This window comes from Tenebrio molitor, chromosome 5, assembly GCF_963966145.1.
Source record: "Tenebrio molitor chromosome 5, icTenMoli1.1, whole genome shotgun sequence".
Taxonomy (NCBI): domain Eukaryota; kingdom Metazoa; phylum Arthropoda; class Insecta; order Coleoptera; family Tenebrionidae; genus Tenebrio; species Tenebrio molitor.
In genome coordinates, this window is record NC_091050.1 from 14519881 (window position 1) to 14543411 (window position 23531).

Sequence of the window (23531 nt, forward strand, 5' to 3'; positions counted from 1 at the left end):
CATCGACAATTTCATTAAGTGGGAAGAGAGTTTAGGGTGTTAAATATGCACAACGTTCGGGGATTGTTTTGTGCATGAATATTTCCAACTGATCCCGCCGCGTGCATTGTTCGCAACAAGTCCAACAGGAACGGGGACGACCAAAAGTGACGACTGCAAACAATCGATGGGGCCATCATCTGGTGCGGAATTTCCTCGAGCCTCGGTCGAGATCCTCTACACCTGCACCGTTGTTATCAAACACAATAATTACGCAACGGCATTCAAAATATTTTCGCTGAAACATTTACGTTTCGGCAATGCTGAAAATGCAAACTCCTGTGGTGGTATTTCGTGTGTCGCTCGGTCTGCGTCTGAGGTTCTTTTTTCCAAAGCAAAAAATTCCGTTTGCCTCCAAAAATATCCAGTCACCCCTTGCGTCGCCTCCCCGACAATAATAATCCGGTTGAGTAATCCATTCGTTGGCTCTTTTAGAAATCGAGCAATTTCCGCGCGATGTAATCCGCCTATTACGTGATAATAATAATCACAGTTGAAAATGTTCGGAGGGAAAAAAGCCGATGAAGCGCCTCATTGTCGACGCTCGTTACACAAGCGCGCAATTAATCATCGATTCAACTACAAAAGCTGAAACTATCGATATGTACTTTGTGAAGGGGCCTTATTTAGACGCGATGAAAGGCATTCCGATTGGCGTCGCCTTTCATAGAGCCACCGACAGTAGCTGAAAAGGAATGCTGAAGAGGTGGCACTTAAAATTTCATATTACGACGTGTACACGAAAGCTTTTGCATTTCGACAAAATTGGATGACACGTGAATGCCGTATTGTTGAAGACGTCACACACATGCACACGCACACTTACACACAAGAGGACACAGGGGCCCCGAGCGAAAAAACATTCTCAATTACGCCAAACTGAACAGCACAAAATAAAAACATCTTCTCGACCCAATAAAATCCAATGTAAACATCTACAAAAAAAAAAAAAACACTCACCGCGACCATATCCTCGATCGACGATGCGTTTTTAGAGCCCAACATCACCATGCCCATGGCGATCCCAGCAGCCTCGCCGGTGTTGGCGTCGTCTTGATACAAGTTGAATTTCAACTGTTCATAAACGTCCTGTCTGTGAGTGCCCATGGCGGACAAACCCAGACCCAAACAGCCGCCATGTCGCACCATCTACAAAAAGTACAATTTTTACGAAACGTTCGAATCTCGACGGACATTCAGTACTTCATTTTGGGCATCTTTGAGTTGCGTGAGGAGGTAGTCGATGATGTTGGCACCGTGATTGGCATGGATCAGACCCAGAGCGTACAGACCGCCGCCTTCGGAGTACCCAGAGCTGGGACCCACTTCTTTGGGTAAGTAGCTTTGCATCAGAGTCAACGCTTCTTGTTCGTGGCCGCGATGGATGACTCCCAAAGATGCAGTTGCCGTCAGTTTGGCCCAGTTAGTGGCACGAGCCAACCATTCCAAGTTGTCTCTGTTAATGAAAGTTTACAATGTGTACGATTTTAATTAACTTAATGGTAAAATAGTTACGTGAATACGTAGATTTACATTACAGCAGAATCTGACCCAACATAAAATAAATTCAAAATTATCGCGACCTGTAATTACAGGAAACTGTAATTCCTAAGAACCGAACCAAATTTGCTACTTTACTCAAGTTCATCACCATAAACTGCCAAAGTATTAAAAAAACGTTATTGAGATCGCCGTAAACTTGAAATCTAAAGTATTTTAAGCCAACACCCACTTAAAGTAAGTAAATGTAATTGCGGTAATTGGCAAACACACTAAAATTGTTTGCATGTCCTTATGACCAAAGCTGCCAACCACATAGAATGGAAAACACTGGACGGTTTTTTATCTAGTGGACACATAACAACTAACTCAACTTTAGCTATTTTTTCCTAACCCGCTTTCTATATTTTTTTTAAATTATTTCCATATTTTCTTCCCACCCAAATATTTTAATTACCTCAAGAACTGGTCGCTGGTGGTACCGCTGTGCATAAACGCATTCGCAATGACAGTTGCGGTGTGACAAATACTGACTCGCACAGTTTCTTTCGTCTGCTTCAGAATAAGCAAATCGGCGTGATTCGACCTGATCAAAAACTGCAAATGCAACTCTATCGAAATCTCTCCTGACAAAATCGTGTGCAGCTTCTCCAAACACTCTTGGTGCTCTTTCTCCTTCTCGTTCAGGTTCTCCAAAGATCTTTCTTCTTTGACTTCAGGCTTGGCTTCCGTATTTTCCGTGGTTTCGGCAGTGCTCTCCGTAGATTTCGGTTTCAATTTGTCCTCAAGAAGTGACGGAATCGGTGCGGTCAGTCTCAATGCCACCATTACTCTCTCTAGAAACTGTTGAGTGGCCGACTCGTACAAATCGAACGCGATCTGATAGGCCATCAGACGATTTTCTTCCTCGCCTTGTACTAGCTTGTCCAGGATCTCGGCCACCGAGAGTGGATCTTCGAGGAAGATCAAGCACTGACACATGTTGACGTAGTCGGGAATCGAGAGACCCCTGTAGAGACCGACGAGTGACCGCAAGACGGTATTGCGAAAGCCTCGATTTTGGATGAGACTCATCGCCACCTGAAACGCGACAATTTGTAGGCTGGTTCGTGACACGAGAAAGAATTACTTGAAAGGCGTAGATCAGCATGTTGCACATGTCGTCTGATTGTGTGATTGACGATTCGAAGATGTCCATGCGACGGGTCTCGAGAGCCAATCCCATGGCTTGACGATACTGACCGTCGTCCAAACAACGCTGGAACATGCGATTGACGATGGCCTCGAGTCTGGAGTCGATGGGTTTGGCGTCGGGGACGCTGTCCGCCAAAGCGATCCTGTGTTGGGTGTAGTAATCGATACATTTGGCTGAAAATACGCCATTATGACGAGAATTTGCAGAAAGGACGCAACTGTACCGAGAATTGTCTCCACGTATTCGGTCCGGGCGTTGACGTCGAACAAATCGCCCGCTCCCAGAGCGTACGTCAAAGAATCCTCGAACGAGCCTAGATGGTAGTACACTTTGCTGGCCACCAAAGCCGCGAGATGATGCTGTTGGAAGATCTTATCCTCGTGGAGAATCTCGCTGTAAATGGTAAAAATCAGAACGGAAATTGAGGATGAGCAAAAATCTCACATTTTTTCAATCGCTTCGGAAATCTCTGGCCAAAACTCGTCGACAATACTGTCCAGTTTTCTCAAAGCGAAGACCTTGAGCTCCGGTCGGGGCTCCTCCAACAGGGAAATAATTCCCGCTGGAACAATTAAACGACGATGTTAGTAAACCTTACAAAAAAATCAAATTTTTTGCTGTGAATCTATTTATTGTGCAAATACAAAGGTAGTACGCTTTTAGAGCAAGTGAAGCATAGTGCTGGAGCATTTAAACGTTTTTGTTTGTAATCATAAAAGTGAGGTTAAATCACAAAAAAAAATTAAATCTTCGACTGATATTCTCTTTATTCAAATACAAGGCTAGTACGCTTTTTAAAACACGCAAAGCACAGTGCTGGAACACCTAAAAATCTATGTTTGTAAACCGGAGAAGTGAGGTTATGACACAAAAAATTTGCTTTTTACGTGTTAATACTTTTATTGTACAATTACAAAGCTAATGCGCTTTCAAAGCAAGCAAATTACAATTGTGTAACAAAATAACTTGCTAAATGTCGCTTTTGGAACAGTTTTTTTCATGCATCATCGTACATGACTTGCAAAACGCATGTGCAAAATTCGTCAACTTTCAAATTAGAATCGCACAAAACAGTCTGAAATTGGCTGAAAGTCGAAGGTGCAGAGCGCAACTCACCAGCTGAAGTTATATTCATTTTGAATAACTCTCAACTCTTGCAAAACACAACTAACTTCCACTGCAACAACTCTTTGAATGAAACGTCACAAACCGCGTAGAATTTTGACAGCCGCTCGGCTTTTGTCACGCACAGGCGTACTCGATCCGGATGGGAGCTTTGACCCACCGAATTCACACAGAAAAATGAAGGATTTTTTTTATTTATACAACGTTTTATTCAGATTGAATCGTTCGTATAGTCATTGATGGTGTTTATTATTTTATTAATTTAATAAAGTCGAACTTTCTACAGAAAATAAATTATGTAAAGGAGGCATTTTTTTCTTGTTTTCGAGCGAACAAGGTTATTGTGAATGGGACTTGAGGAAGTGGTTAGACAGGGGGCCTTCGTCTGCGTATCCGGCGATTTCTTGGGGAATTACGGCGCTTTCTTCGACTCCCGTGCAGGGCCGGCACATGCACTCCAAGGGCGCTTTGGTGGTGACCTGTGCAAAAACATAATTATTACCAAATCTTCACCCTTTCCTGCCTCCTTATTCATTATTTAAAAGTTTAAAATACAAAAGCCATTTCCAAAATTACAGTTGTCGTTCTTACCGACTTTGACATTTTGAAAAGTGACAACCAAAAATTTTTTAGTGCTTCAGAAAGAACTTTTGAACCGATTCTGTGCGATCAAAGGTAACAATTCCGCTGTTTTTTTTTTGTTTACATCTGAAATAATATTTTGCGCGCACCTTGATAAACTTTCGCTCCCCGGGCTTCGCTTTGGGGCAAAACAAGGAAACTGAAGCCTCCCTCTCTCCCGACTCTTGGCAACACATGCAAGACCTCTCCATCTGCCAAATTTTACTCCCCGACACCTGCAACAGATACATTTAGCTTGCACAATCCAGATCCAAACCCCGTTACTTGTATGTAAGAAGCGCATCGCCCAATGCAGGCGAAGCTGGGTATGGGCTTGGGCACGCATCCGGGGTATTGCAAGACATGTATGACTGGGGTGACTTGACACTCGTCTGTCGTGCTCGCTGCCGTCGCCTTTATATTGCTAGTTAGTCGAGGGTCCAGGCACATGCTGGACAAGACAGCGAACAAGAGTGTCAGTCTCCATAACTTCCATGGTACTGCAACGGAACTGATTAGTTTAACGTTGTCGTTGTCGGAACGTACCTAAAGTGATAAGAGATTTCATTCCGGTGGTGGCACTTGATAGACTATTACTTGTTGGTATGATTTAGCCCTTTTATAAAACATGCCCACACCACTTGCTTGGAGGCAATGGACTCGGCGATTTTTTCAAGGGTATGATATGTGAAACTCGTGTCAGGGATGTCATGCTGATAGTAGATATGCTTGTAACCACCACGGGGGTTGCGAGCTGGTGGTGCTAAGTGGCGCGCTAAATATGCAAGCCGAAATGGGGAAGCATAACCCTTTTAAAGGAAGGGGTCACGGGACAAGGGGACTCCCGATGGAGCGGAAAAAAACCTTCAAATTCATCGGATAGCTCCATCAAGTGATTTTCAAACTGATTTTACGTAAATGTAAAAATTCGATTCTAGTGCCTATTGGTCGTCATCGAGAACCTTAACAAAGGCGATGAACGAGGAAGGGAATAAAAATGCAGAGATTGTTTCACGGCGCCCAAAAACATTTTTTAAATAATTCCGTTAAATAGTTAACGATTTTGAAAGATATTAAATGGCGGGTGACAGTTACGTCATGCTCGCCAATTGTACGACGTAAAAAGTACCAAAACATCAAGGTTACTGCTTCGTTGTACTGATTCGGAATTTGCGATAAGTTAAAATTGAAAAGCTTTAAGAATGAAACGATTAATTATTAGATAAATGATTATAATTGTAACTGATATATCTTTTGGGCATGTCTGCGTTCTATGCAAAATTGCTTTGCACTATTGTTGACCAAATTTTTAGATTTAAGTCATATTGTGTGACAAGTCGGTTACAAAGCGGAAAATCGATTTTCCTAGTCTGCATTTTCCACTAATCTCTTTTTTTCGGGAGTTAATCACAATTAAAATCTTTAAATTGGCAGATCCCTGCATTACCGACAACGCTCAAGAAAAATGGCAGGTTGTGTTTGTGGAATTTAGTTTGACGTTTTCGTGATTTGGTGTTTTGGTGTCGAAAAACCGATTTGCACGCGTTATTTTCGACTCCTGAAGGTAAGAACAACCCGGATTAGTAAAATGCAAAATGGACGGTCGGCGAAAGTCTTCGTTTCGCTTCGATATGTCAGCTTTCTATCCTCGAGATCCTCTTGGATAACTGCAGAAACTTGAAGCTTTCATTTCGCCGGATTCGCCACAAAGCAGACAATCCGAGCGTTTGCAAAGCTTCACCGACGAACTTTCGTGTTGGCAGATTGTGTTCCAATATGTCGACGGAAATTTCCTCCAGATCTGGACCCAACAACCCCTTTGCAAACGGTCGTTTCTCCACTCGGCAACAGACCGATTTCATTTCGCAGATTTCTTTATTGTAACGGATTCGATGGTTAATTCTCGCGCGAAACGCTTCGTATAAATTTGACACTCGAGTGACATTGAAGGGCTAAATTGCCCTTTAGGAAGCCCCTACTTCGAATCTATCGCTGTTTTCGCCTCGTTTTGAGGCCGGTTTTAAAAGTACTTTATGTGAAACTCTTGTTCGTGGTGTCCCGTTGTTATTACATATCCTTGTACCCTCTGCGGGGGGTCTAAGCGCCTACAAGTCGGAACGTTCGTCTCAAATTCAAATTCTTATTAGAGTGACTGCGCGACCTTGAATCGTTGCTCGTTGCAGATATGTAAATGGACCAAAATTTGGAGTCCCATCAGGCGAAATACAAAGCTTTGTTGGAAGAAAATGCGCTGTTAGATCGCCAAATCGAAGAGTTCAAATCGAAAGGTGTGACCGCCGACTTGCAACCCCAAATCAAGGCTCTGCACGACTACAATGAAATGAAAGACTTGACCCAAGTAGTTCTCGGCTATTTGGCTGATGTTGAACACGTTTCAATTGCTGAATTGCACGTGCGCCACAACCTACCGCTGGACTGAGGGTGAGGTAAGAATCACCAGATTCATTGATCGCTTTTATTGGATTCAAAACATAAACACTGACTTGAATGTTTATTATAAAATCAATTGATAAATTCGGGATTTACATAAAACGTAAACATTATCGGCTGAAGTCTCCGCACTTGTAGCATTTGCATTCGGCCGGTTCTCTCAGCTTCACGTCCATGGAGTTGGCGTTTTCGGTTGTCAGGCGGACGCCGTCCGGGTCATAACAGTGGGTCAGAGTGATGGTGCGCTCCCTGAGGAAGCTCTCGCGGCAGCAGTAACATTCCTATAACACTGTCAGAGGTGCGTCACAACTAAAATCCGTACCTGGTACCTTGAGAAATCCGGTGGGAGTGATGACAGACGGTTGGACCTGGCTCTTGCACGACCCCTCGCACTTGTTGACGGCGACTTCTCCGTTGCAGATTCTCTGCAGCCGGCCCAACTCGTCGAATTCCTCTGAAACCACCTCAACAGTCGAAACGGTCAAAACGAGATTGTTTGTTTTTACCTTTGATCAGGTTTATGTCCGACATGAGCGTCTCGCAAGTCTCTTCCGATATCTCGGAAACTGAAGAGACATAGGAGACGTACACGAGACAGAGGAGGATTTTGTTATACATCCTCGGTGGAGCAGCGGCTTTACTGTGGCGGTGCTCGGTGGCGGTTTGTTTTTATATTGTCGGAGGCGGAGAGGGTGCGCGCCAATTAACCCGTCGCAGATTGGGGAAGGGCATGTTCGGGCGTTGTTAACGAACTTTAATTGTCGCGGATGGCGACCTTTAACGAGTGAACCCCCGACAGGTCCGACACGAGTTGGTGCTTTAACTAAAAAACCACCAATCGGTGGGAAATGTCAGATCGGGACGTGAACGATTCAAACATTATCGTCGATTTTCCGCATGGTATTTGCCCTCGCGAAGGTAAAGCCAACAAAAAAAAAATATGCATTCAAGTGCTGATGTAAGAACTGTCACAGCAAAAACAATGCACATGCGAAGCGAAATTTTTACTTTGTGGCACATTCACTTTGCGTACAATATGATTCTTGTATTTCTTTTTGAGCCGGATGAACCCAAAGCAAATCAATCTCGCTAAACAGGCTCGTTCGCTTTTCAGGTGTGCGCGCGCTTAATGTATTTATTTTTTCGTTCCAAACAAAATGTCCGATACGTCTGAAGACAAGAGCCAAAACGACAAGGAAGACAATATTTGTCGCGACTTCATCCGTGGCATCTGCGACAGGAAATACTGCAAGTACAAGCACGAAACCGAAATGAAGTCGTTGAATTTCTGCCACGACTTCCAGAACAACATCTGCCCGAGACCCAACTGCAAGTGAGTGTCGTCGTCTCGGGTGTCGTTCCCCGCACTCACTAGAATTTTGCAGGTTCATCCACTGCACCCCCGAGGAGGAGATCGAGTACAAGAACACGGGCATCATGTCCAATCACATTCTGGCCGAGGCCACGCGCAAGAACCAGCTGCCGGGGGCCCAGCCGATCTGCAACCAGTTCAGGAAGGGGCTGTGCAGACGCAGCTTCTGCAAGTATCGTCACTTGACGAGGGAGGAAGAGGACGCCGAGATCATGGAGTTGATCCAGAACAACAACAACAAGAAGAACATTATTTGCATCAACAATCCGCTGGCAGAGTCTCAGATGATGAACACTGTGAGCAACGGGATGCACAGGAGGAGCAACATTGGATATGACGATTTCGAAGAGTGCGGGATTCAGTTGCCCAAACGTCGCTTTATCGCTCCGCCGGAACCGGAACTCATCAATGGAGACCTCCATTCGGTCGAAGCCAACAGGATCAGGCCGCTTTTCAAAGGGTATTTCACCGGGAATCCTCCTCCGATGCTGAGCAGAGCGGATGCAAGGTACAGGTTAGTGTGAGACCGGAGACGTGACGACGAGAAGGTTTGGTTTTAGGACTTTGATGCTGGAAGAGGAGAACAATCTGCTCCACAAGGAGATAGCTCAGTTGAAGCGTCAAGTGTCGGATTTGACCGCCACCAACGAATTCCTGCTCGACCAGAACGCCAACCTGCGCGTTTCCAACAAGCGCAACGACACCGTGAACATGCCGGCCGTCACCATCACCAACACCAACACCCCTCAAGTGATCCGAACCGTGACGGCGAGCGTCGCAACCGTGCCAGTCTCCCTGGCCACAGTCTCGACTTGCAACCCGGTGTCTGTATCTATTGCAGGTTGTCCAACGGTCAGCATGGCCCCTCCGGCCCAAATTCTCGCCCCCAGCCAGCAAATCCTGGGTAAATTCTATCTGGCAACCGGTGCGGCCATGAATAACCGAGTGATTCCAGTCACAACAAATCCGTCGACTCAGCTGGCCATCGCCAACAGTTCTCAGGCCCAGTTGGCCATAGCGCAGCAGAACTTGGCCAACAACCTGGCCCAGCAGGCTCAGCCGCAGCTCACTTCGCAAGCGCAACAGTTGGCGTTGGCCACAACGACCCAACAGTTGACGCTGGCGAACACTCAGCAGGCGCAGCAGTTGGCCAACCAGCAGCAGCAACTGGCGAATCAACAGCAGCAGTTGGCCAATCAGCAGTTGACTTCGCAGGCGCAACAGCTGGCTCTGGCCAACACCACGCAACAGTTGACTTCGCAAGCGCAACAGTTGGCATTGGCCAGCACTTCGCAGGCCCAGTTGGCGATGGCGAGCGTGCCGCAACAGTTGTTGGCGCAGCAGAACCAACAAATTGAGATGCACAGGAACGCGATTAATACATCGCAAGGGATCGCGATGTCCAATACCACGCAGCCGATGGTGTCGTATCCCATAATGACTCAGAGCATGAATCATGCCCTGACGCACTAAGGCAGTGTCGTTTTTTTAATGTTAGAGTTAATTCCAGGAGTTTTTTGATTGTAAGGAAGTATTTTAAAGTGGTAGTTCAGTGTGAGACTGACGTTTCATTAGTAGGTTAAGATTTGATTTCGTGTTGTTACTCTGATTAAACCGCTTGTATATAATAGAAGTTCTTTTGTTTTGAGAGTTTTGTAACGGAGAGACGTATTTGATTAGTCATTTTTGATATTGATAAGTGGTTTGTGCAGGTGAGTACTGAAAGTGATGTACAAAAAAAAATTGTTCGCGAGTATTTAGTTGTAAGTTCCTTAGTAAAGTTTTGTCTTAATTTGTAAATATACTTAAATAAACACTTATTTATGTCAGCATGTTGCGCAGCTGGAGCCGTTTCATTAGTGCGGAAAAACAAAACGTTTTGTTACGCAATTGTTTATTAACTGGTTCTAAAATACAACGATACTTAATATAAGCTACTGCTATTTACATGCTGAATCTGACGAAGAACCTCACGATGATGTATGCGGTGAGCAGAATCGCAAGTACCAGCGCGAAGATTCCGAGATATTCGACGAAAGAGATGTCTTGATCCTCCGGTCGGCAGTGACCGCTGAGTCCTGTCTGCAAACAATGGTAACAGATGCTGCGACAAGAGAGTTTTTACGCACCCATCCTCCATTAGCCGCCACCCACATGGCCAGCCGGTCCTCCAGCAGTTCCGTCATCCCGTCCAGCAAGTCGTGGAGGTTCTCCGGATGGCCCAGCCGCACGCAGTCCACGGCCAGTCCCCCAGCCACGCTGAACACCGCCACCACCTTCCCCCACGTGGGGTCACAGCGTAACAGCTGGTGTCCGATCGCAGCCAACAACCCGCCGGCGCCCGTCTCGGAGCCCACCCCCGTCTGCCGGGCGATGTTGAGGTAGAGGCGGGGGTGGGCCCGCTCCAGTTCAGCGCAAGCACACGCCAGGCCCGGGAACACTTCTCTGACGGAGGCGCCGCCGCTCCCAGGGACCGCGCTGACGGTGCTACGCACACGAGTCAGTCCCAGTTTACGGTTGAACAGACTGGCGCGTTTCAGGCGGCTGCGGATGTAGAGGGCGCACAGGGCGCGGCCCACCGCCACCACTTCCTCGGGGGGCCGCCGCCAGCCGATGGTGGTGGAGAGCTTGCGGGTGACGGCGTCGCCGACGTTGCTGAAGCGCCGCTTAGTCGTGGAAGGTCCGGCCGGGTCGGTGGAGATGGTGAGGGCGGCGGGAAAGCTGAACTTGCGGCGAGGTGGCGGCACACCGCGGGGGCGGGCGCCCTCCATGGGCCGGTCGACGCTGACCATGCATCAAGTGCGCTGCAACAAGAGACGATTAAGCGTGTGTTCATCAATTTTTCTAGTTTGTTATACTTGACTATTTTTAAACGGGATGAGTTATCGGGTGTTATAACAATGTTTTTATGATTTATCTATCGTGAAGGAATGGAGCGCATAGTTCGGAACAGCGGCGGGGAAAGTGGGTGCGTGAAATGGAGTCGGAGGAATTTGTGTGACTTGAATGGCGAGGCTTATCGCAAAAATAATTGTTCGAATGTGTTGGCAGTCGTCACTTAACGAAGCAGAACAATTCGAACCGCGAAATGTGGAAACAAATTTTCTTTCAATACCGAATGTCACGTCACGTTTAAACAATTTTTATTTCATTGGAAAAAATCAATTTTTTTTAGTAATTGACGCAAACAAATGGACTGCCGTGGATGTTTCGCAATACAACAAACCCTCGTGTTTACACAGATCTTACGCAGTTCCTCTATGTGTTAATGAATTTATTGTTCCTCCGTTACACCATTAGAATTAATCAGTTTATTTTTATTTACCTCAAATCAATTCTCTTGGATAAATATACTACAGAAAGGCCAAAGTCACAACACTTTCCCGTTTAAAATTTAGTGTTATTTTTGTTGATAAAAGGAAACAAATTTAGAACTACCAAAGCAGGTTTTGTAGAAAATCTAAAACTACTGAGTTGTTTTAAAGTCTGAAGGCAACAGTTAACTCACAGCAAATATTTTTTATCAAAATATGTTTTTACATTAAACAAAACTTGGTGGAAAAATAACGTTGATGCAATTCAACGATCGTATTGAGATAGGAGCGGCGGGGACAGCAAAAGGAGCAAATGTTTTATAACATAAACTGAACAAAACTGACACTTAATAAAGCGATAAAGTGAATCCTGTTTGTTATTTCTTCGAATGTATCCATTCGCTTTCCCTCATACGACTTCTTTTTTAATGCAAAAGTTATTTAACTACTCGAACAGTGGTTCTTTGTTTGTATTTTGATTTTTTTAAATTTAATTCATGTGAAATACTAATGGATAAGATAAACCTTGTTCACGGATCAAAGATCCAATATCTACCTGTTGACTTGCATTGGTTAAACAATAAATATCCGTATAATCCTGTGCAGTAGATCAGGACTGTGCAACTTCAAGTGGCCCAAGGGCCGCTGTAGATAAAATTGCGGTTGTGAGGGTCGCATCATAAAATACTTCGTATTATAATTATGCAACTTTATCAGTGATTTGTAATAGGTACAAAAAAAAACTTGTTTTTATTGGGTGATTCAAAATGATTGTGGATAAGTGTGGCACATACGTACGAAAATTTATGTGGCAACTCTGTATAGGTAGGATAGAATTGACACTTCTTTGACAGTTTACAGTTGCGCAATTTTGAAAATTGTGAAATTAATGTGCAATGGTTGGTCTTTGCAACAGCACTTTTATGGCATTAGTCATTTGAAATTACTTTAAAACTGTACTTATATGGAAAATATTCAACCCAAACTATGATTTTCTGGTACCTTTATGCCTTTATTTGGTTCAAAAATATTGAAAAAACGCTGTTGCAAATGACAAGTGGTTTTTTTGCAACTTGAGTCAACTATAGATATAAAAAGAAATGCACGCTTATGAAATGCCATTTTTTCATACAAATGTCATACCCCATCCACACAGTTGCCACATAAATTTTCGTACAGTCGCGATCAATAAATTTTGGACACTAGTGTCATCGTGCTGTCATAGATTCTAAAACGACCTTAATTTTGATTGTGTCAATTTTGAAAATGTGAATGTCAAATTTACCGACAAAACATTCAAGAAGTTTTAAAAATCAGACAAATGGAATAGAACGAGGTTTTAATTAATAAAAAATAGATAGAAAATAAATAAATAAAAACTATAAACTTAATATTTTGTCATCGCTCATGTTGACAATTTGTAGATAAATGTGACGACAACAATTTCATCATTTCATGTGTGACAATTTCAATAAAGCATAATTTAGAGTAATTTTTTTTATATGACAGAAAAATGATGTCCAAAATTTAATGATCGCAATAGTACATAGTTGCCATACTTATCCACAATCATTTTGAATCACTCAATATCATTATTTATTTTTTGTTCGGCACTAGCAGAATTTGAGAATTTTCTCCTGTATGAACGGATTTTGATAAATGTCACAACTTGTCAAAACGAAACGCCAAACTAATTTTAAAGATTTTAAGCGATTTGGAGCCTTGAAGTGGCTCGTCGAACAAAAAATTGTTATTTATTATGCGAGCGGGCTAAATGAATGTCCCGCGAGTATAATACAACTGTTTATCCAAGTTTACACTAATAAACCTCTCCAATTTGAATGTAATTTTTTTCAAATTAAGTCCTAAGCTTCTGTCACTAATCACCTATGATTGTCGAGTCGCTTAGTGTGATTTTTTGTTGCCATGGGTTTATTGACATGAGAAAAAAAAATCGGTGTGACAGTGAATTATTTTATCCAATATTACTCCTAATAAAATTAGGTCTTTACCGCATATCAGTGTGTAGAAGATGAAAATCTAGAAAATGGAAAATGGAAAAGTTGTATTCAACTCGTTCGTGTGTACCTAAATTAGGCTTTTTTGGCATGAATGGGCCAGTTTAAAACGCGATTGAAACGTTAAATAAATTACTAGGTACTGGTATTTCATTTATTCAAAAAATAGCAAATATACAAAAAAAGTGGGAAGTTTGGGGATGTTGGTTTTCACTAACCAGTGTATCAATATTAACATTAATATTTGTTGTTGACAAACGAACCAACTGAGTAAGTTATTTCATCGTTGATGTTAGAATGACTCGCTTGTGTATATTTTCGTTTTTTAGGCATAGGTATAGTATAATTCAGAATAAGTGGCATCGCGGTAGGCATTCATTCTCTAAAGTGAGCTTTATGTTATGTCAAAAAATTTAGTAAACATGTAAAACCGTCATTACTTTATTCTGAGGTTATGCGTTACATAATTTTAACATGGTTTTCAGCCACAGCAGAGATAACCCCCACACAAATAATACACTTTTCATAAATGAAACAAGGAAATTCCAAATACTTATAACAAGAAAATAAACACAAAACGATTCCAATGATAATATCAAGGTCAAATTAAAAGCGAAGGTTACCAACAGCATCGAAACTAGGGTATTATTAGAGTCTTGCTGCCAACGTAAATTTGAATTTCCAACGCCTACCGCGATGCCACTTATTCTGAATTATAATTATGTATTTTTTTTTTACCCGTTCCGCGGGTCTCATGTTGAACTGAACTGAAATGAGAGTTTAATTTTGTCAAGCTGACGTCTGTTTTAGAAAACTTTAGTAAAATGACGTGAAAAGGAAGAAATGTGATTTAAAAAAAACTACAAAAAATAAAGGTTGCTTTAATACACTGGGGAATAATTGAAAAATTCCACCTCATTGTTCATTTTCCCCTATATAGATCAAAATTCAACAGCGTTGCCACGTGTATTTGCGACAAGTAATGATCAAACTCCTTTACACTGGAAGAGTGGTAGGACTGGTAGGTAATTGACTTATTTCCAACTTTGAAAGATTTAAATCTACTCTTGTGAGTCCAAACATAATTGGAAATTTTGTTCGGAAAAGTTCAACAGAAATTCTTAGGAATATTCCTCCAAACGATGGAAGATGAGTGTTCCCCAAATTTATTTGATTTTCCAGCTGTACAACAGATTTTGAGAGAGCGGATAGAATGGACCAAGTAAATCAAAAATTATATGTTCTTGTATACGAACATCTGACATCACACAATTTCGTCAGTTCCTTCTAGCGAAAAACGAAAAAACAACATTCCCAAATGTTTTTTCTATTTTCCGGCTATAATGAAGTCGTTATGAAACTCTGTCGGGTTTCATTTCCATACGGAACACTTTATTTTGAAAGGTTGGTGACATTAAAACGCTGAACTGCAAGATCGAAACTTTATTTTCTTCACACGTGCTTTACACCGTCTTTCAAAATTAACAAATTCTTTCTCGTAATTCTCTCGTGACCTTCTAGGAAACAAATTATTATTGACAGCTTAAGCAAAATAAAAGTTCTTGCATCTTCTGCGATTTTTAGCTTATCGTTATGGAATTATCAAAATACAAATGTCAGTACCAATACCAATACCAACCATCACAATACACATACAAAATATCCTAAATCTACTGAACCGTAGATTTTTTTATTTTACGGCAAAATTGAAAATAGAAAATCCGCGCTACTCTGCTCGTTTTTTAAGATAATTAATAATGATCCTACTGATCCATCCCGTCTGTAAGTAGTAACTGAAGACGATATATAGTGAAATTTTTTTAATAAACAATTGTCAATGTTAAAATGCAGTAAAAAAACCACTCTGTACCTACCTACCTAAAATGTGGGCATATGGACCAGCTGTATAACAATTTGACACCAAATCATAGTTAAGGTTATGTTCACTTCACTTCCCGTACCTTTCTTCCGCGAATTCATTTTCAAAACAAATTTAATGAGAAATCAGGAGAAATCTTTTCCGAATTTGAAATAAACTCTCGCTCGTCGGGGCGCAGGCTCAGTTACATTAAAAAAATGTTGACACTCAGTGTGACTAATCGTATTATCATGAAAATCACTGTTTGGCTCATACCAACATGACAACGTTTTGACAATTGTTTATTAAAAAAATTCAATTATAAGTTGGCACAACCGATACGTTAATTTAATTTGTCAAACTGATGACACGTGTCAAATAATAATAATAATAACATTAATAATAAATGCGTTTTAAAAAGAAAGGAATTTGTTCAACAAAATGTATTGGAATTGTCTGTGGTGGTACATTTTCCCCGAGGTCAAATTAAATTTTTGAAATGTGAACAGAGAACAGACATTAATTTTTCCTCGGGAGGATATGACAGTACACGAAATGCCCAAATTACGTTTCTGTTAAGTACTTTTTAAATTTTTTATCTTGTTGGAAGACTGCTAAAAATATTTCATTTTATTTATTTTTTCTTTCCAATTTAAAAAATATTTTTTTAGAACCGTGCAACTTTTTAAAGGAAAAATTCATAATCCACTCATTTCTCGCCGTAAGTTGATAATTTTGGTTTCGTCGCGTCCTCTAACGATATTTCAGGCTTCAGAAAAAATTAGAAAATTCTTCGCATATTCGCTCAGTTTAAAGCTTTCCGAAAAATCGTAAATCGTAGAATCCACTTTGTCTTATCTTCTAGAAAACCTCGACATCTTTGTTCCGGTTCAGACCCAGCCTCGCTCCATCTCCGATTTCCTCGCTGTGACACCTCATCTGCATTATTAGCGTCGCACGATCAATCCTTGTACCGCCAGAATTTGGGCCACATTAGCACTACTCACAAAATTTCACTAGCACGCTCCCATTTATCAACAAGTTCCGTGCTTGTCCACGAACCCATCCGACATCACAAATCAATAAAACCCATTATGCACGTCCACAAAACACGAGATTAACACCGAAATCGAGAATGAGTGCACCCGAACCCGCAGATCACGATTCCCAAAGTACCGTTCCTATAAATAAAGACGCGACGCCGTCACCATTCAGTCACTCAGAGAGATGTACAAGACATTGCAGACGGTTGTGGGAGTGTTGGGGACGGCTGCGGTCGTCCTAGGAGACGGCTATTTATACCCGCAGCCACCCCTGCAATTCGACGAGCCGTCCACTTCACCCGCTCCGATCTACTTACCTCCGCCGCTCCACGACGAAGTGGTCCCCACGTACGTGCCCCCCTTGCACGACGAGATCTTGCCCCCGTTGGACGACACCGTCGTCATTCCGGCACCCCCAGGTCTCTACCTGCCCCCAACATCCAAACAAACGCTGCAAGTGCTGAACATGTCCTGTCTGGACTCCCGAGATGGCAACGGTTACTTCAGGACTTTTGTCAGGACCGCAGGGTTTCCCGTGATGGAGGGGTCCACACCTGAGTGCGTCGTGGCCCCAGTCGGCTCAAACATCTTCAGGATAGAGCTCGAAGGACAGAAGATGACCGACTGCGGGATTCGCGCTTGTGACGTCAGGATGTGTCTAGTTGTGAGGATGGCCTCAGTTCCGGGACTCCGGTTAGCCGAAGATCCTCTGGTAACGCTCCAGTGCGTCCCTCAGGAGACCATCGTTTCGCACACAAAACATCTCAAGCTCAACGCGCACTTCCAGTACGTATGTAACAAGTATGTTACGTAACATGGTGTCACATAACGTCGATGTTACATTGTTCCGTTTAAGAAATATTGCGGTTTTGATGGTTTCAGACAGGGGCGCTCCAATACCAGACCGATTGCGATCGCATCAGGGGGCAACCAGCGCAAGTTCGACACTGTGGTCACCATCTTACGACGAAACAATGGAGTTTTTGACCAACCAATCCAACAGGGCAGCGCTGTCCGCCTGGGGGACGAGCTCATGTTGAGGACCACCGTACGGGATGGAGATGGTGAGCCCAAAGTATTTTTTGATTTTGATCGATTGAAAATGAAAAGCTGGGAGAAAATTCGCAACTTCCGACTGTATCGTTCAGTTATCGCGTGAAAACTTTTCTCCGGGGCAACGAAAAAGCTCTGAATTAATCTCTAGTGGGCGTCGCCACCGTTCCGTTCGTTATCATTAATTACCCGAATTCAAAAGCTTCGCTTTGACGTCTCAACTTTGTTCGGCGACAACTCCCAACGCGTAAACAGATCACGGGAGTATTTATAGAAGCAGAATCGATACCGATTTGGTCCCTTCTCAGGATGGAAGTACAGCCGCATGGGCTCGGTGGTCATCCGCAGCGCCTCCTCTCACCGGAGCGCCGTCCTGGTGGACGAGCACGGCTGCCGCAACCCCACGCTGCGCTCCATCTGTCCGCACCAACCCCAGCAAGTCGCCCCTTTGACGGTGCACTTCCCGTTCCGCGCGTTCCTCTTCCAGGGCGCCGCCCCCGCCGACGACCTCATGCTGTCCGTCCGGATGTCGGCCTGTCTGCGCCCCCGCGACTGCTACCAGGTAATACTCGCCACTCGCACCTCCACATTCTAAATCTCGACGCAGAGCAAGACCTGCGAGGACGCCGCCAGAACTAGGGCGGCCAGAGCTATCTCCAACGACTCGGATGTGGTCACCGATTGGGAGTCCCGCTTCCAGTTTCGGGTCCTACCGAAAGACCCTCCGCTGCAACTCCGCAAGACTTTCAACTGGCCTCTTCTCGGCTTGGGGCTCGTCTCCTGCATCCTCGCCTGCATCGTCCTCTGCCTGACGATCAAACCCAAAGGAAAACCAGTCGCACGCCACTGCATTCCTCAAAATTGATGGTTTCTGTTACGGTGCCGGACACGGTCGGTGTAATCTATTTTAAGTAGCGATATTATGGACTCGAGAGCTGTTTGGATCGTCGAAATTAATAATTCATCGATTGCGCGATGGAACACAATGTGAAGTACGGATGTCAATAATTAATTGACATCAATGAGTGTTATTGCGTTAGCATATAAGGCAACCAAGCGAAAATTGTTTTTTAATTACTTCGCTAATTGTCTGTAATTGTGCTATCGCTGTTGTTAATAAATCAAAACGGAAACACAAGTTTTTCTTTTCTTTGTTTCGGAACAGGCTCGAATCGAGTCCATTTTCACCGTGGATTTGTTTGTTGTGTGCGTTTCGAGGACGTCGAGCGATAAAGGTTGCGCGATAAGGGCGCAACTTGGGACTGGAACACCGCAAGGGTTCGCCCTAAGTCTGCAACTCTTCCAGAAAGACTTTGGAGTGCACGGGGGTGGATTCTTCGCATTCAATCCTTGCGTTGTCACTAGTAGTCGCCGCACGCACCGAACAATACGTGTGTTTCGAAAGTAAAGTCGTTATTGAAGCTAATTTAAATAATAAAACACGTCGATGCGGTGAATTTGCATTCAAGAGGCGCCCCGAGCTGGATTCTCTTGTTGGCAAGCAATGAACCGGACAAGACTCCTCTCGGGGCCCTTCGCAAGACGTCGATCTTCGAATCGATGGTTGAAGAGAGCACGCGGTCCTCCTCGATTGAGTGTTTGTTTTGTTGTTAGGAAAAAAGTACACACACGAGCACGCGGCTAGTCGCAGTGTTTCTGCTGTGATAATAACACGTAATGTAAATAAGCTGATAATTCGGATTGAACATGAAAGTCGGAAGATTAGCGGGCGCAAAAAACTGCACCGTGGATGTAATTGGGCAACGTGCGTACGTCGGTGAGTATCAAGGTGATCGAGAATCGTCAGTGATAAAAAATCGCGAGGTCAGAGGCTGGGGCTTACCTTAGCGAAGAGCTGCGTCAGCGACGTCGTCCCCTCGGAATGCACCGACGTGATAATCCACGCAACCGGCGACCTGGATTAGCTGATATGATATGGACGAGCAACTGGGAATGGTAACTTTGCCTCGGCTATACTTACTAAACGAACGCAACATGTGATATGAAACGGTTTTTGGCGCGCCGGTCAAGTCCAATTAAACTCCACGATCGAGCGATGATGCACGACCCGCGCTCCTACTTCGAGGGCTCCAAAGCTCTTCGGTAACGTCGTCGGCCCTAGAGAAACGAAACGAAAATTTCGACACATTTTTCTATCGTGTGTGCACAATTGCAAGGTCAGAGGTGGTGTTTTATAACAAGCGCGAAGAAAACATTTTTAGGGGGAAAACACGGCAGCAAAGAGTGACAAAATTCAAACTACTCCTAAGATGTGGTATCCTTTGGGTGGTTGTGCGTCTGGGCCCCACCACCCGATCCATGATCTATATCAAGGCGTGATTTATTGAGCTGGTGTCTTTGCGTTGCCATGATTGATTGACTTTCGCTCGCTTTACTATTTTTAACTCCCGCTACTTACGCCAACCCATAAAGCATGAAAAAATTTCATTGAACAATCAATTTATTCAGGACTTATCTACATTTTGCATAAACAGTGATTAGCTGTAGGGGGCCCACTCGTCCTAAAAATAATCGGCCTTCGTCACGCACCAATAAAAATCAGATTTTTCAAATATTAATTGAATATCACCGAATAAACAAATTGACAAGCTTAAACCACCGGGACTCTATTTCTAGTGTATACAGTGCACACGCGCTTCTACTTATTTCTCTCCTCCCAATCCAACCAACCCCCTAGGTAGTTTTTGGTGTTATCGAACCCCAATTTCGCCGCTACGTCTTGTGCGTCAGCGCTGCGCTTCCCTGACTTGCAGGAAAAGATAATCGAGGCGCTGCGCCCCGGTTTTTCTTTGCCGTAACGTTTCAGGAAATCTTCAGAAGAGGTGCGTTTCAAGACTGTCTCGACCTCGCCTAGGGGGATGTTGATGCTTCCCGGGATCACTCCGGTTTCTTGTAGCTCCTGAGGCTCTCGTACGTCGATCAGTAGAGTTTTTTGGTCGTTTTTCACCGACTTAACCTCTTCAAATGATGCAATCGCTCTGTTGCACAATGTCGACAAAATCGTAAACGGACGGTTTGCAACATCACAAATCATCGAGTAGATTTGTGGGTTGGTGCAAAACACAGGTCTTAAAAGTCGCCCCCTTAAAACAGACATCGTGATTTGGCGATTAAAAACACGAACATAACCTCAAAATTTCGTATTAATCTTATTACGACCCTAAGCAAAAGTGATTGTCGATTTTATTAACTATTATAAATAGGATCGTAGAGATGAGTGAGTATCGAGAAATCTGTTAAATTAAATTAAATACAAAAATATTGACGAATGAAATGATTTAGTAACTTTGGGTTGGTCATGTTGGTCACGCAAGTTATTTCTCCCAATCACAAATAAAAACATAACCTCAAATACATTCGAGCGTTGCATTTCGCTGTGTTAAGTCGAATTTTGCTGGAATAAGAGAATGGCGAACGCAAACACCGACCTGACGGAGGAAGACGCTGCCGACTTGCAGTTCCCCAAAGGTGAGCCCCCACTCGCACTTTTCTAGGTGTATCATGTCTCAATTTCAGACGAGGGCCCCCGTTTTTATTCAAACAGTGAGACAGATTGCGTTTGTGCGAGTTGTGCGTGTGATCTAGTGGCGCCTTATATTTACTGTGCGTTGTGCAAGGTGAACATTTGTGCGGTGTGTTTCTCGAAAGGTGCGGAGTTCGGGGGGCACCGGAACGACCACGATTATCACATAATCCGGGACGATTTTCCCGTGTTCGAAGGTACAGACTGGACGGCGAGGGAGGAAACGGTGTTATTGGACTCGTTGCAGAAGTATGGCAACTGGAATTTAATCGCGAAAGAGTTGCCAAATCGGACTCTCAAAGAGATTAAATCGCATTACGATTATTTCTATCTGGAAAGGCGCGGGTCCGGTCGATTGCCCAAAGTAAAAGAGACCGACGCGGCGGTTTTTCTCGAACCGGTTGTGCCCTACAGGTGTAGAATAAGTGATACGGACGAGCCCCCCAGGTACTCGCCCAATACCGTGGGGTACAAGTCGTTGGCGGGTTATAACCCCGCGAGGTCCGATTTCGAGTGCGAGTTCGACTCCACCGCCGAAGATTTGTTGTCCAATTTGAAACCGGTCGATCGAGGTGACCCCCATTTTGATTTGGTCACGAACCTGCAGTGCTCCATCATCCAGATTTACAACAGACGACTGGTGGAGAGGCAGCGCTGGAAGCGCATCATTCGAGAGCACGGCCTGATCATTTTGAGGAAAGTTCACGCGTGGTTGCACCGCTACGACGTCACCATCACGCGCCCCGTCTACGAGAAACTGATCAGGTTCATGCAGTTCTGCACTCCCGTCCAATTTGAGATGCTGATGGAGGGGCTGCACCGCAGCGGGGAGCTCAAAATCCAAATCGTAAGGTTGTTAATTCAGATTTTTTTGGAAAGAACCAAAACAAAATACTCAAGAGAGATCTTGAAAGCTTGGGGGTGTTGTCGGGATCCGGAGATTGAAGCAGGGCTGTTTTCAGATTGTGCGAGTTGCGCCAGAAAGGAATCACGTCCTTGGCCGACGCCCGCTTGTTCCTCAAGCTGAAACAGATCCACGAAAAGTGCGAGAACGACTTGAAGGCGTTCCACGCGAACACCCAGCTGAACTGGAAGCTGAACAACCGGAACTTCCCGGTGGATCTTCAGCTGACCAAGAAGAAAGCCGGATTCACCCCGATCGAAATAATCGGGATGCCGGGATACGAAAAGCTTACTGTCTCGGAGCGGGATTTGTGTCGTACGGTGCGGCTCGTCCCCATCACGTACTTGGAGTTGAAGGAGATCCTCATCGCCGAGAACAAAAAGATGGGGTCGATCAAGCTGAAGACGGCGAGGAAGATACTAAAGATCGACGTGAACAAGACTCGCCGGTTGTTCGATTTTCTAGTGCAGGAGGGCTACATCGTGAAGCCGGTGTCATGATCGTGTTCAAGATGTTTTAAATATATTTGTGAACTAGCATGTGGCGTTTTATTTCAAAGAAAGAAATTGTTTTGCAGAGTTCGAGAACGCCGAGACTTTGCTCATATCGGAGGTCCACATGTTGCTGGAGCACCGGAAGGCGCAGAACGAGTCGGCGGAAGACGAACAAGAGTTCTCGGACGTGTTCATGAAGACGCTCACCTACACGGACAGGTTCAGGAAGTTCAAGAACAAGGAAACGATCTCGGCGGTTCGGAAGTAATTTTATTTCGTCGCAATCGCGAGTCTCGTTGTTTACAGTTTTTGTTGCAGTTTGTTGATGCAGAAGAAGTTGCACAAGTTCGAGTTGGCCGCGATTGCCAATTTGTGTCCCGAGACGACCGAAGAGGCAAAGTCTTTGATTCCATCGTTGGAGGGAAGATTCGAGGATGAAGAGTTGCAAGCCGTGCTGGACGACATTCAAACCAAGCGTAGCATACAGTACTGATGAGTTAATGAGAAGTGTGTCCTTGTGATAAGATTGAACGTGTTTTGTAAAGATTTTGCGATTTTTTACTACAGAGTATAGCAGGAATATAGCGAATCGGTTTATCTTTTAAAATAATATGCATTTTGTAATACGCCCTCAAAAATAAATTAATTCCCTGTTAATTCGTGTTGTTATTTTGGTCCAGTTTAGTCGGTGTCTAGTTTGATAATTTACAGAATTCAAAAATATTTACCTGGCGCCTCCACCATTTTTATCTCCTGGTCGCGGAGGGTCAAAATACGAGGTAATCAACAAGGACTGTCGGAGTTGGTAATAAAAATTGCGCGACTATAAACTGTCAAAGAAATGTCAACTCTATCCTACCCACAGGGTTGCCACCACAGAATGTTGCCACATAAATTTCGTACATAATAATGGCGGACAGAAATTTTTAGCCGTCACTATCTTGACATTCCCATAAATTGTAAATAAACCTTTAGAAACCGTAACCCCACTTTCGATTCT

The 23531-nt window shown here is 43.9% G+C and overlaps 7 protein-coding genes across 16 annotated transcripts in view; 3 read left to right on the forward strand and 4 right to left on the reverse strand.

Moving 5' to 3' along the window:
- Rpn2 (Regulatory particle non-ATPase 2) overlaps window positions 1–4010 on the reverse strand; it is an 85065-nt gene extending 81055 nt beyond the window's left edge. The window contains exons 1-7 of the mRNA XM_069047917.1: window positions 3851–4010; window positions 3179–3296; window positions 2958–3127; window positions 2669–2907; window positions 1997–2619; window positions 1243–1495; window positions 1000–1188 (exon numbers count right to left, since the gene is read on the reverse strand). Of these exons, the coding sequence (XP_068904018.1) occupies window positions 1000–1188; window positions 1243–1495; window positions 1997–2619; window positions 2669–2907; window positions 2958–3127; window positions 3179–3296; window positions 3851–3869 (1611 nt within the window). The 5' untranslated portion in view covers window positions 3870–4010. The remainder of the gene's footprint in view (window positions 1–999; window positions 1189–1242; window positions 1496–1996; window positions 2620–2668; window positions 2908–2957; window positions 3128–3178; window positions 3297–3850) is intronic.
- A 63-nt stretch (window positions 4011–4073) lies between these two features.
- Window positions 4074–7562, reverse strand: LOC138131167 (partner of bursicon-like). Its single transcript, XM_069048006.1, is given in 6 exon segments — window positions 4074–4338; window positions 4591–4716; window positions 4766–4884; window positions 7041–7212; window positions 7261–7385; window positions 7438–7562. Coding segments are annotated over 6 exon segments (795 nt in total). The 5' UTR covers window positions 7550–7562; the 3' UTR covers window positions 4074–4197.
- Window positions 6934–10144, forward strand: LOC138131120 (zinc finger CCCH domain-containing protein 10-like). 2 transcript variants are annotated; one of them, XM_069047926.1, is made up of 4 exons: window positions 6934–8264; window positions 8317–8811; window positions 8852–9207; window positions 9259–10144. In XM_069047926.1, exons 1-4 carry the CDS (start codon window positions 8089–8091, stop codon window positions 9774–9776), a joined length of 1545 nt encoding a protein of 514 aa, XP_068904027.1. In that variant the 5' UTR covers window positions 6934–8088; the 3' UTR covers window positions 9777–10144. The 2 variants fall into 2 exon arrangements, with proteins under 2 accessions (XP_068904027.1, XP_068904028.1); XM_069047927.1 differs by having other exon boundaries at window positions 8089–8264; window positions 8864–9207.
- A 36-nt stretch (window positions 10145–10180) lies between these two features.
- LOC138131140 (bcl-2-related ovarian killer protein-like) lies at window positions 10181–19590 on the reverse strand. Of its 4 annotated transcripts, none has more exons than XM_069047967.1 (3): window positions 19433–19590; window positions 10433–11107; window positions 10181–10381 (listed from the first exon to the last, which is right to left on the reverse strand). In XM_069047967.1, the coding sequence occupies exons 2-3, from the start codon at window positions 11093–11095 to the stop codon at window positions 10274–10276; spliced, it is 771 nt and encodes a 256-aa protein (XP_068904068.1). In that variant the 5' UTR covers window positions 11096–11107; window positions 19433–19590; the 3' UTR covers window positions 10181–10273. The 4 variants fall into 4 exon arrangements, with proteins under 4 accessions (XP_068904068.1, XP_068904065.1, XP_068904066.1 ...); XM_069047964.1 differs by having other exon boundaries at window positions 10181–10385; window positions 19433–19589; XM_069047965.1 differs by lacking the exon at window positions 19433–19590 and adding an exon at window positions 11629–11772 and having other exon boundaries at window positions 10181–10385.
- On the forward strand, window positions 12115–18727 carry LOC138131124 (uncharacterized). Of its 2 annotated transcripts, none has more exons than XM_069047936.1 (4): window positions 12115–17337; window positions 17419–17600; window positions 17898–18151; window positions 18197–18727. In XM_069047936.1, the coding sequence occupies exons 1-4, from the start codon at window positions 16721–16723 to the stop codon at window positions 18452–18454; spliced, it is 1311 nt and encodes a 436-aa protein (XP_068904037.1). In that variant the 5' UTR covers window positions 12115–16720; the 3' UTR covers window positions 18455–18727. The 2 variants fall into 2 exon arrangements, with proteins under 2 accessions (XP_068904037.1, XP_068904038.1); XM_069047937.1 differs by having other exon boundaries at window positions 12115–17322.
- LOC138131123 (DNA-directed RNA polymerase II subunit Rpb4-like) lies at window positions 19207–23188 on the forward strand. 5 transcript variants are annotated; one of them, XM_069047931.1, is made up of 4 exons: window positions 20689–20827; window positions 20893–21078; window positions 21127–21980; window positions 22096–22576. In XM_069047931.1, exons 2-4 carry the CDS (start codon window positions 21018–21020, stop codon window positions 22555–22557), a joined length of 1377 nt encoding a protein of 458 aa, XP_068904032.1. In that variant the 5' UTR covers window positions 20689–20827; window positions 20893–21017; the 3' UTR covers window positions 22558–22576. The 5 variants fall into 5 exon arrangements, with proteins under 5 accessions (XP_068904035.1, XP_068904032.1, XP_068904033.1 ...); XM_069047934.1 differs by lacking the exons at window positions 20689–20827; window positions 20893–21078; window positions 21127–21980; window positions 22096–22576 and adding exons at window positions 19207–19366; window positions 22615–22795; window positions 22850–23188; XM_069047932.1 differs by lacking the exon at window positions 20689–20827 and having other exon boundaries at window positions 20872–21078; window positions 21127–21985.
- LOC138131157 (rhodanese domain-containing protein CG4456-like) lies at window positions 20033–20707 on the reverse strand. The gene has a single exon (XM_069047990.1). It carries the CDS (start codon window positions 20705–20707, stop codon window positions 20249–20251), a length of 459 nt encoding a protein of 152 aa, XP_068904091.1. The 3' UTR covers window positions 20033–20248.
- Window positions 23189–23531: the final 343 nt, after the last annotated feature.

What these genes read in the sequence shown, in the direction of transcription:
- LOC138131120 (XM_069047926.1), top strand. Translation starts at nt 8,089, where the DNA reads ATGTCCGATACGTCTGAAGACAAGAGCCAAAACGACAAGGAAGACAAT. An exon ending in TGCCCGAGACCCAACTGCAA is followed by an intron (nt 8,265 to 8,316) that starts GTGAGTGTCGTC and finishes AGAATTTTGCAG; the next exon opens with GTTCATCCACTGCACCCCCG. An exon ending in CCCCAGCCAGCAAATCCTGG is followed by an intron (nt 9,208 to 9,258) that starts GTAAATTCTATC and finishes GAGTGATTCCAG; the next exon opens with TCACAACAAATCCGTCGACT.
- LOC138131140 (XM_069047964.1), bottom strand. Translation starts at nt 11,095, where the DNA reads ATGGTCAGCGTCGACCGGCCCATGGAGGGCGCCCGCCCCCGCGGTGTG. An exon ending in TGGCGGCTAATGGAGGATGG is followed by an intron (nt 10,386 to 10,432) that starts GTGCGTAAAAAC and finishes CATTGTTTGCAG; the next exon opens with ACAGGACTCAGCGGTCACTG.
- LOC138131124 (XM_069047936.1), top strand. Translation starts at nt 16,721, where the DNA reads ATGTACAAGACATTGCAGACGGTTGTGGGAGTGTTGGGGACGGCTGCG. An exon ending in CACCGTACGGGATGGAGATG is followed by an intron (nt 17,601 to 17,897) that starts GTGAGCCCAAAG and finishes GTCCCTTCTCAG; the next exon opens with GATGGAAGTACAGCCGCATG. An exon ending in GCCCCCGCGACTGCTACCAG is followed by an intron (nt 18,152 to 18,196) that starts GTAATACTCGCC and finishes ATCTCGACGCAG; the next exon opens with AGCAAGACCTGCGAGGACGC.
- LOC138131157 (XM_069047990.1), bottom strand. Translation starts at nt 20,707, where the DNA reads ATGTCTGTTTTAAGGGGGCGACTTTTAAGACCTGTGTTTTGCACCAAC.
- LOC138131123 (XM_069047931.1), top strand. Translation starts at nt 21,018, where the DNA reads ATGGCGAACGCAAACACCGACCTGACGGAGGAAGACGCTGCCGACTTG. An exon ending in CGACTTGCAGTTCCCCAAAG is followed by an intron (nt 21,079 to 21,126) that starts GTGAGCCCCCAC and finishes TCTCAATTTCAG; the next exon opens with ACGAGGGCCCCCGTTTTTAT. An exon ending in GGGAGCTCAAAATCCAAATC is followed by an intron (nt 21,981 to 22,095) that starts GTAAGGTTGTTA and finishes GGCTGTTTTCAG; the next exon opens with ATTGTGCGAGTTGCGCCAGA.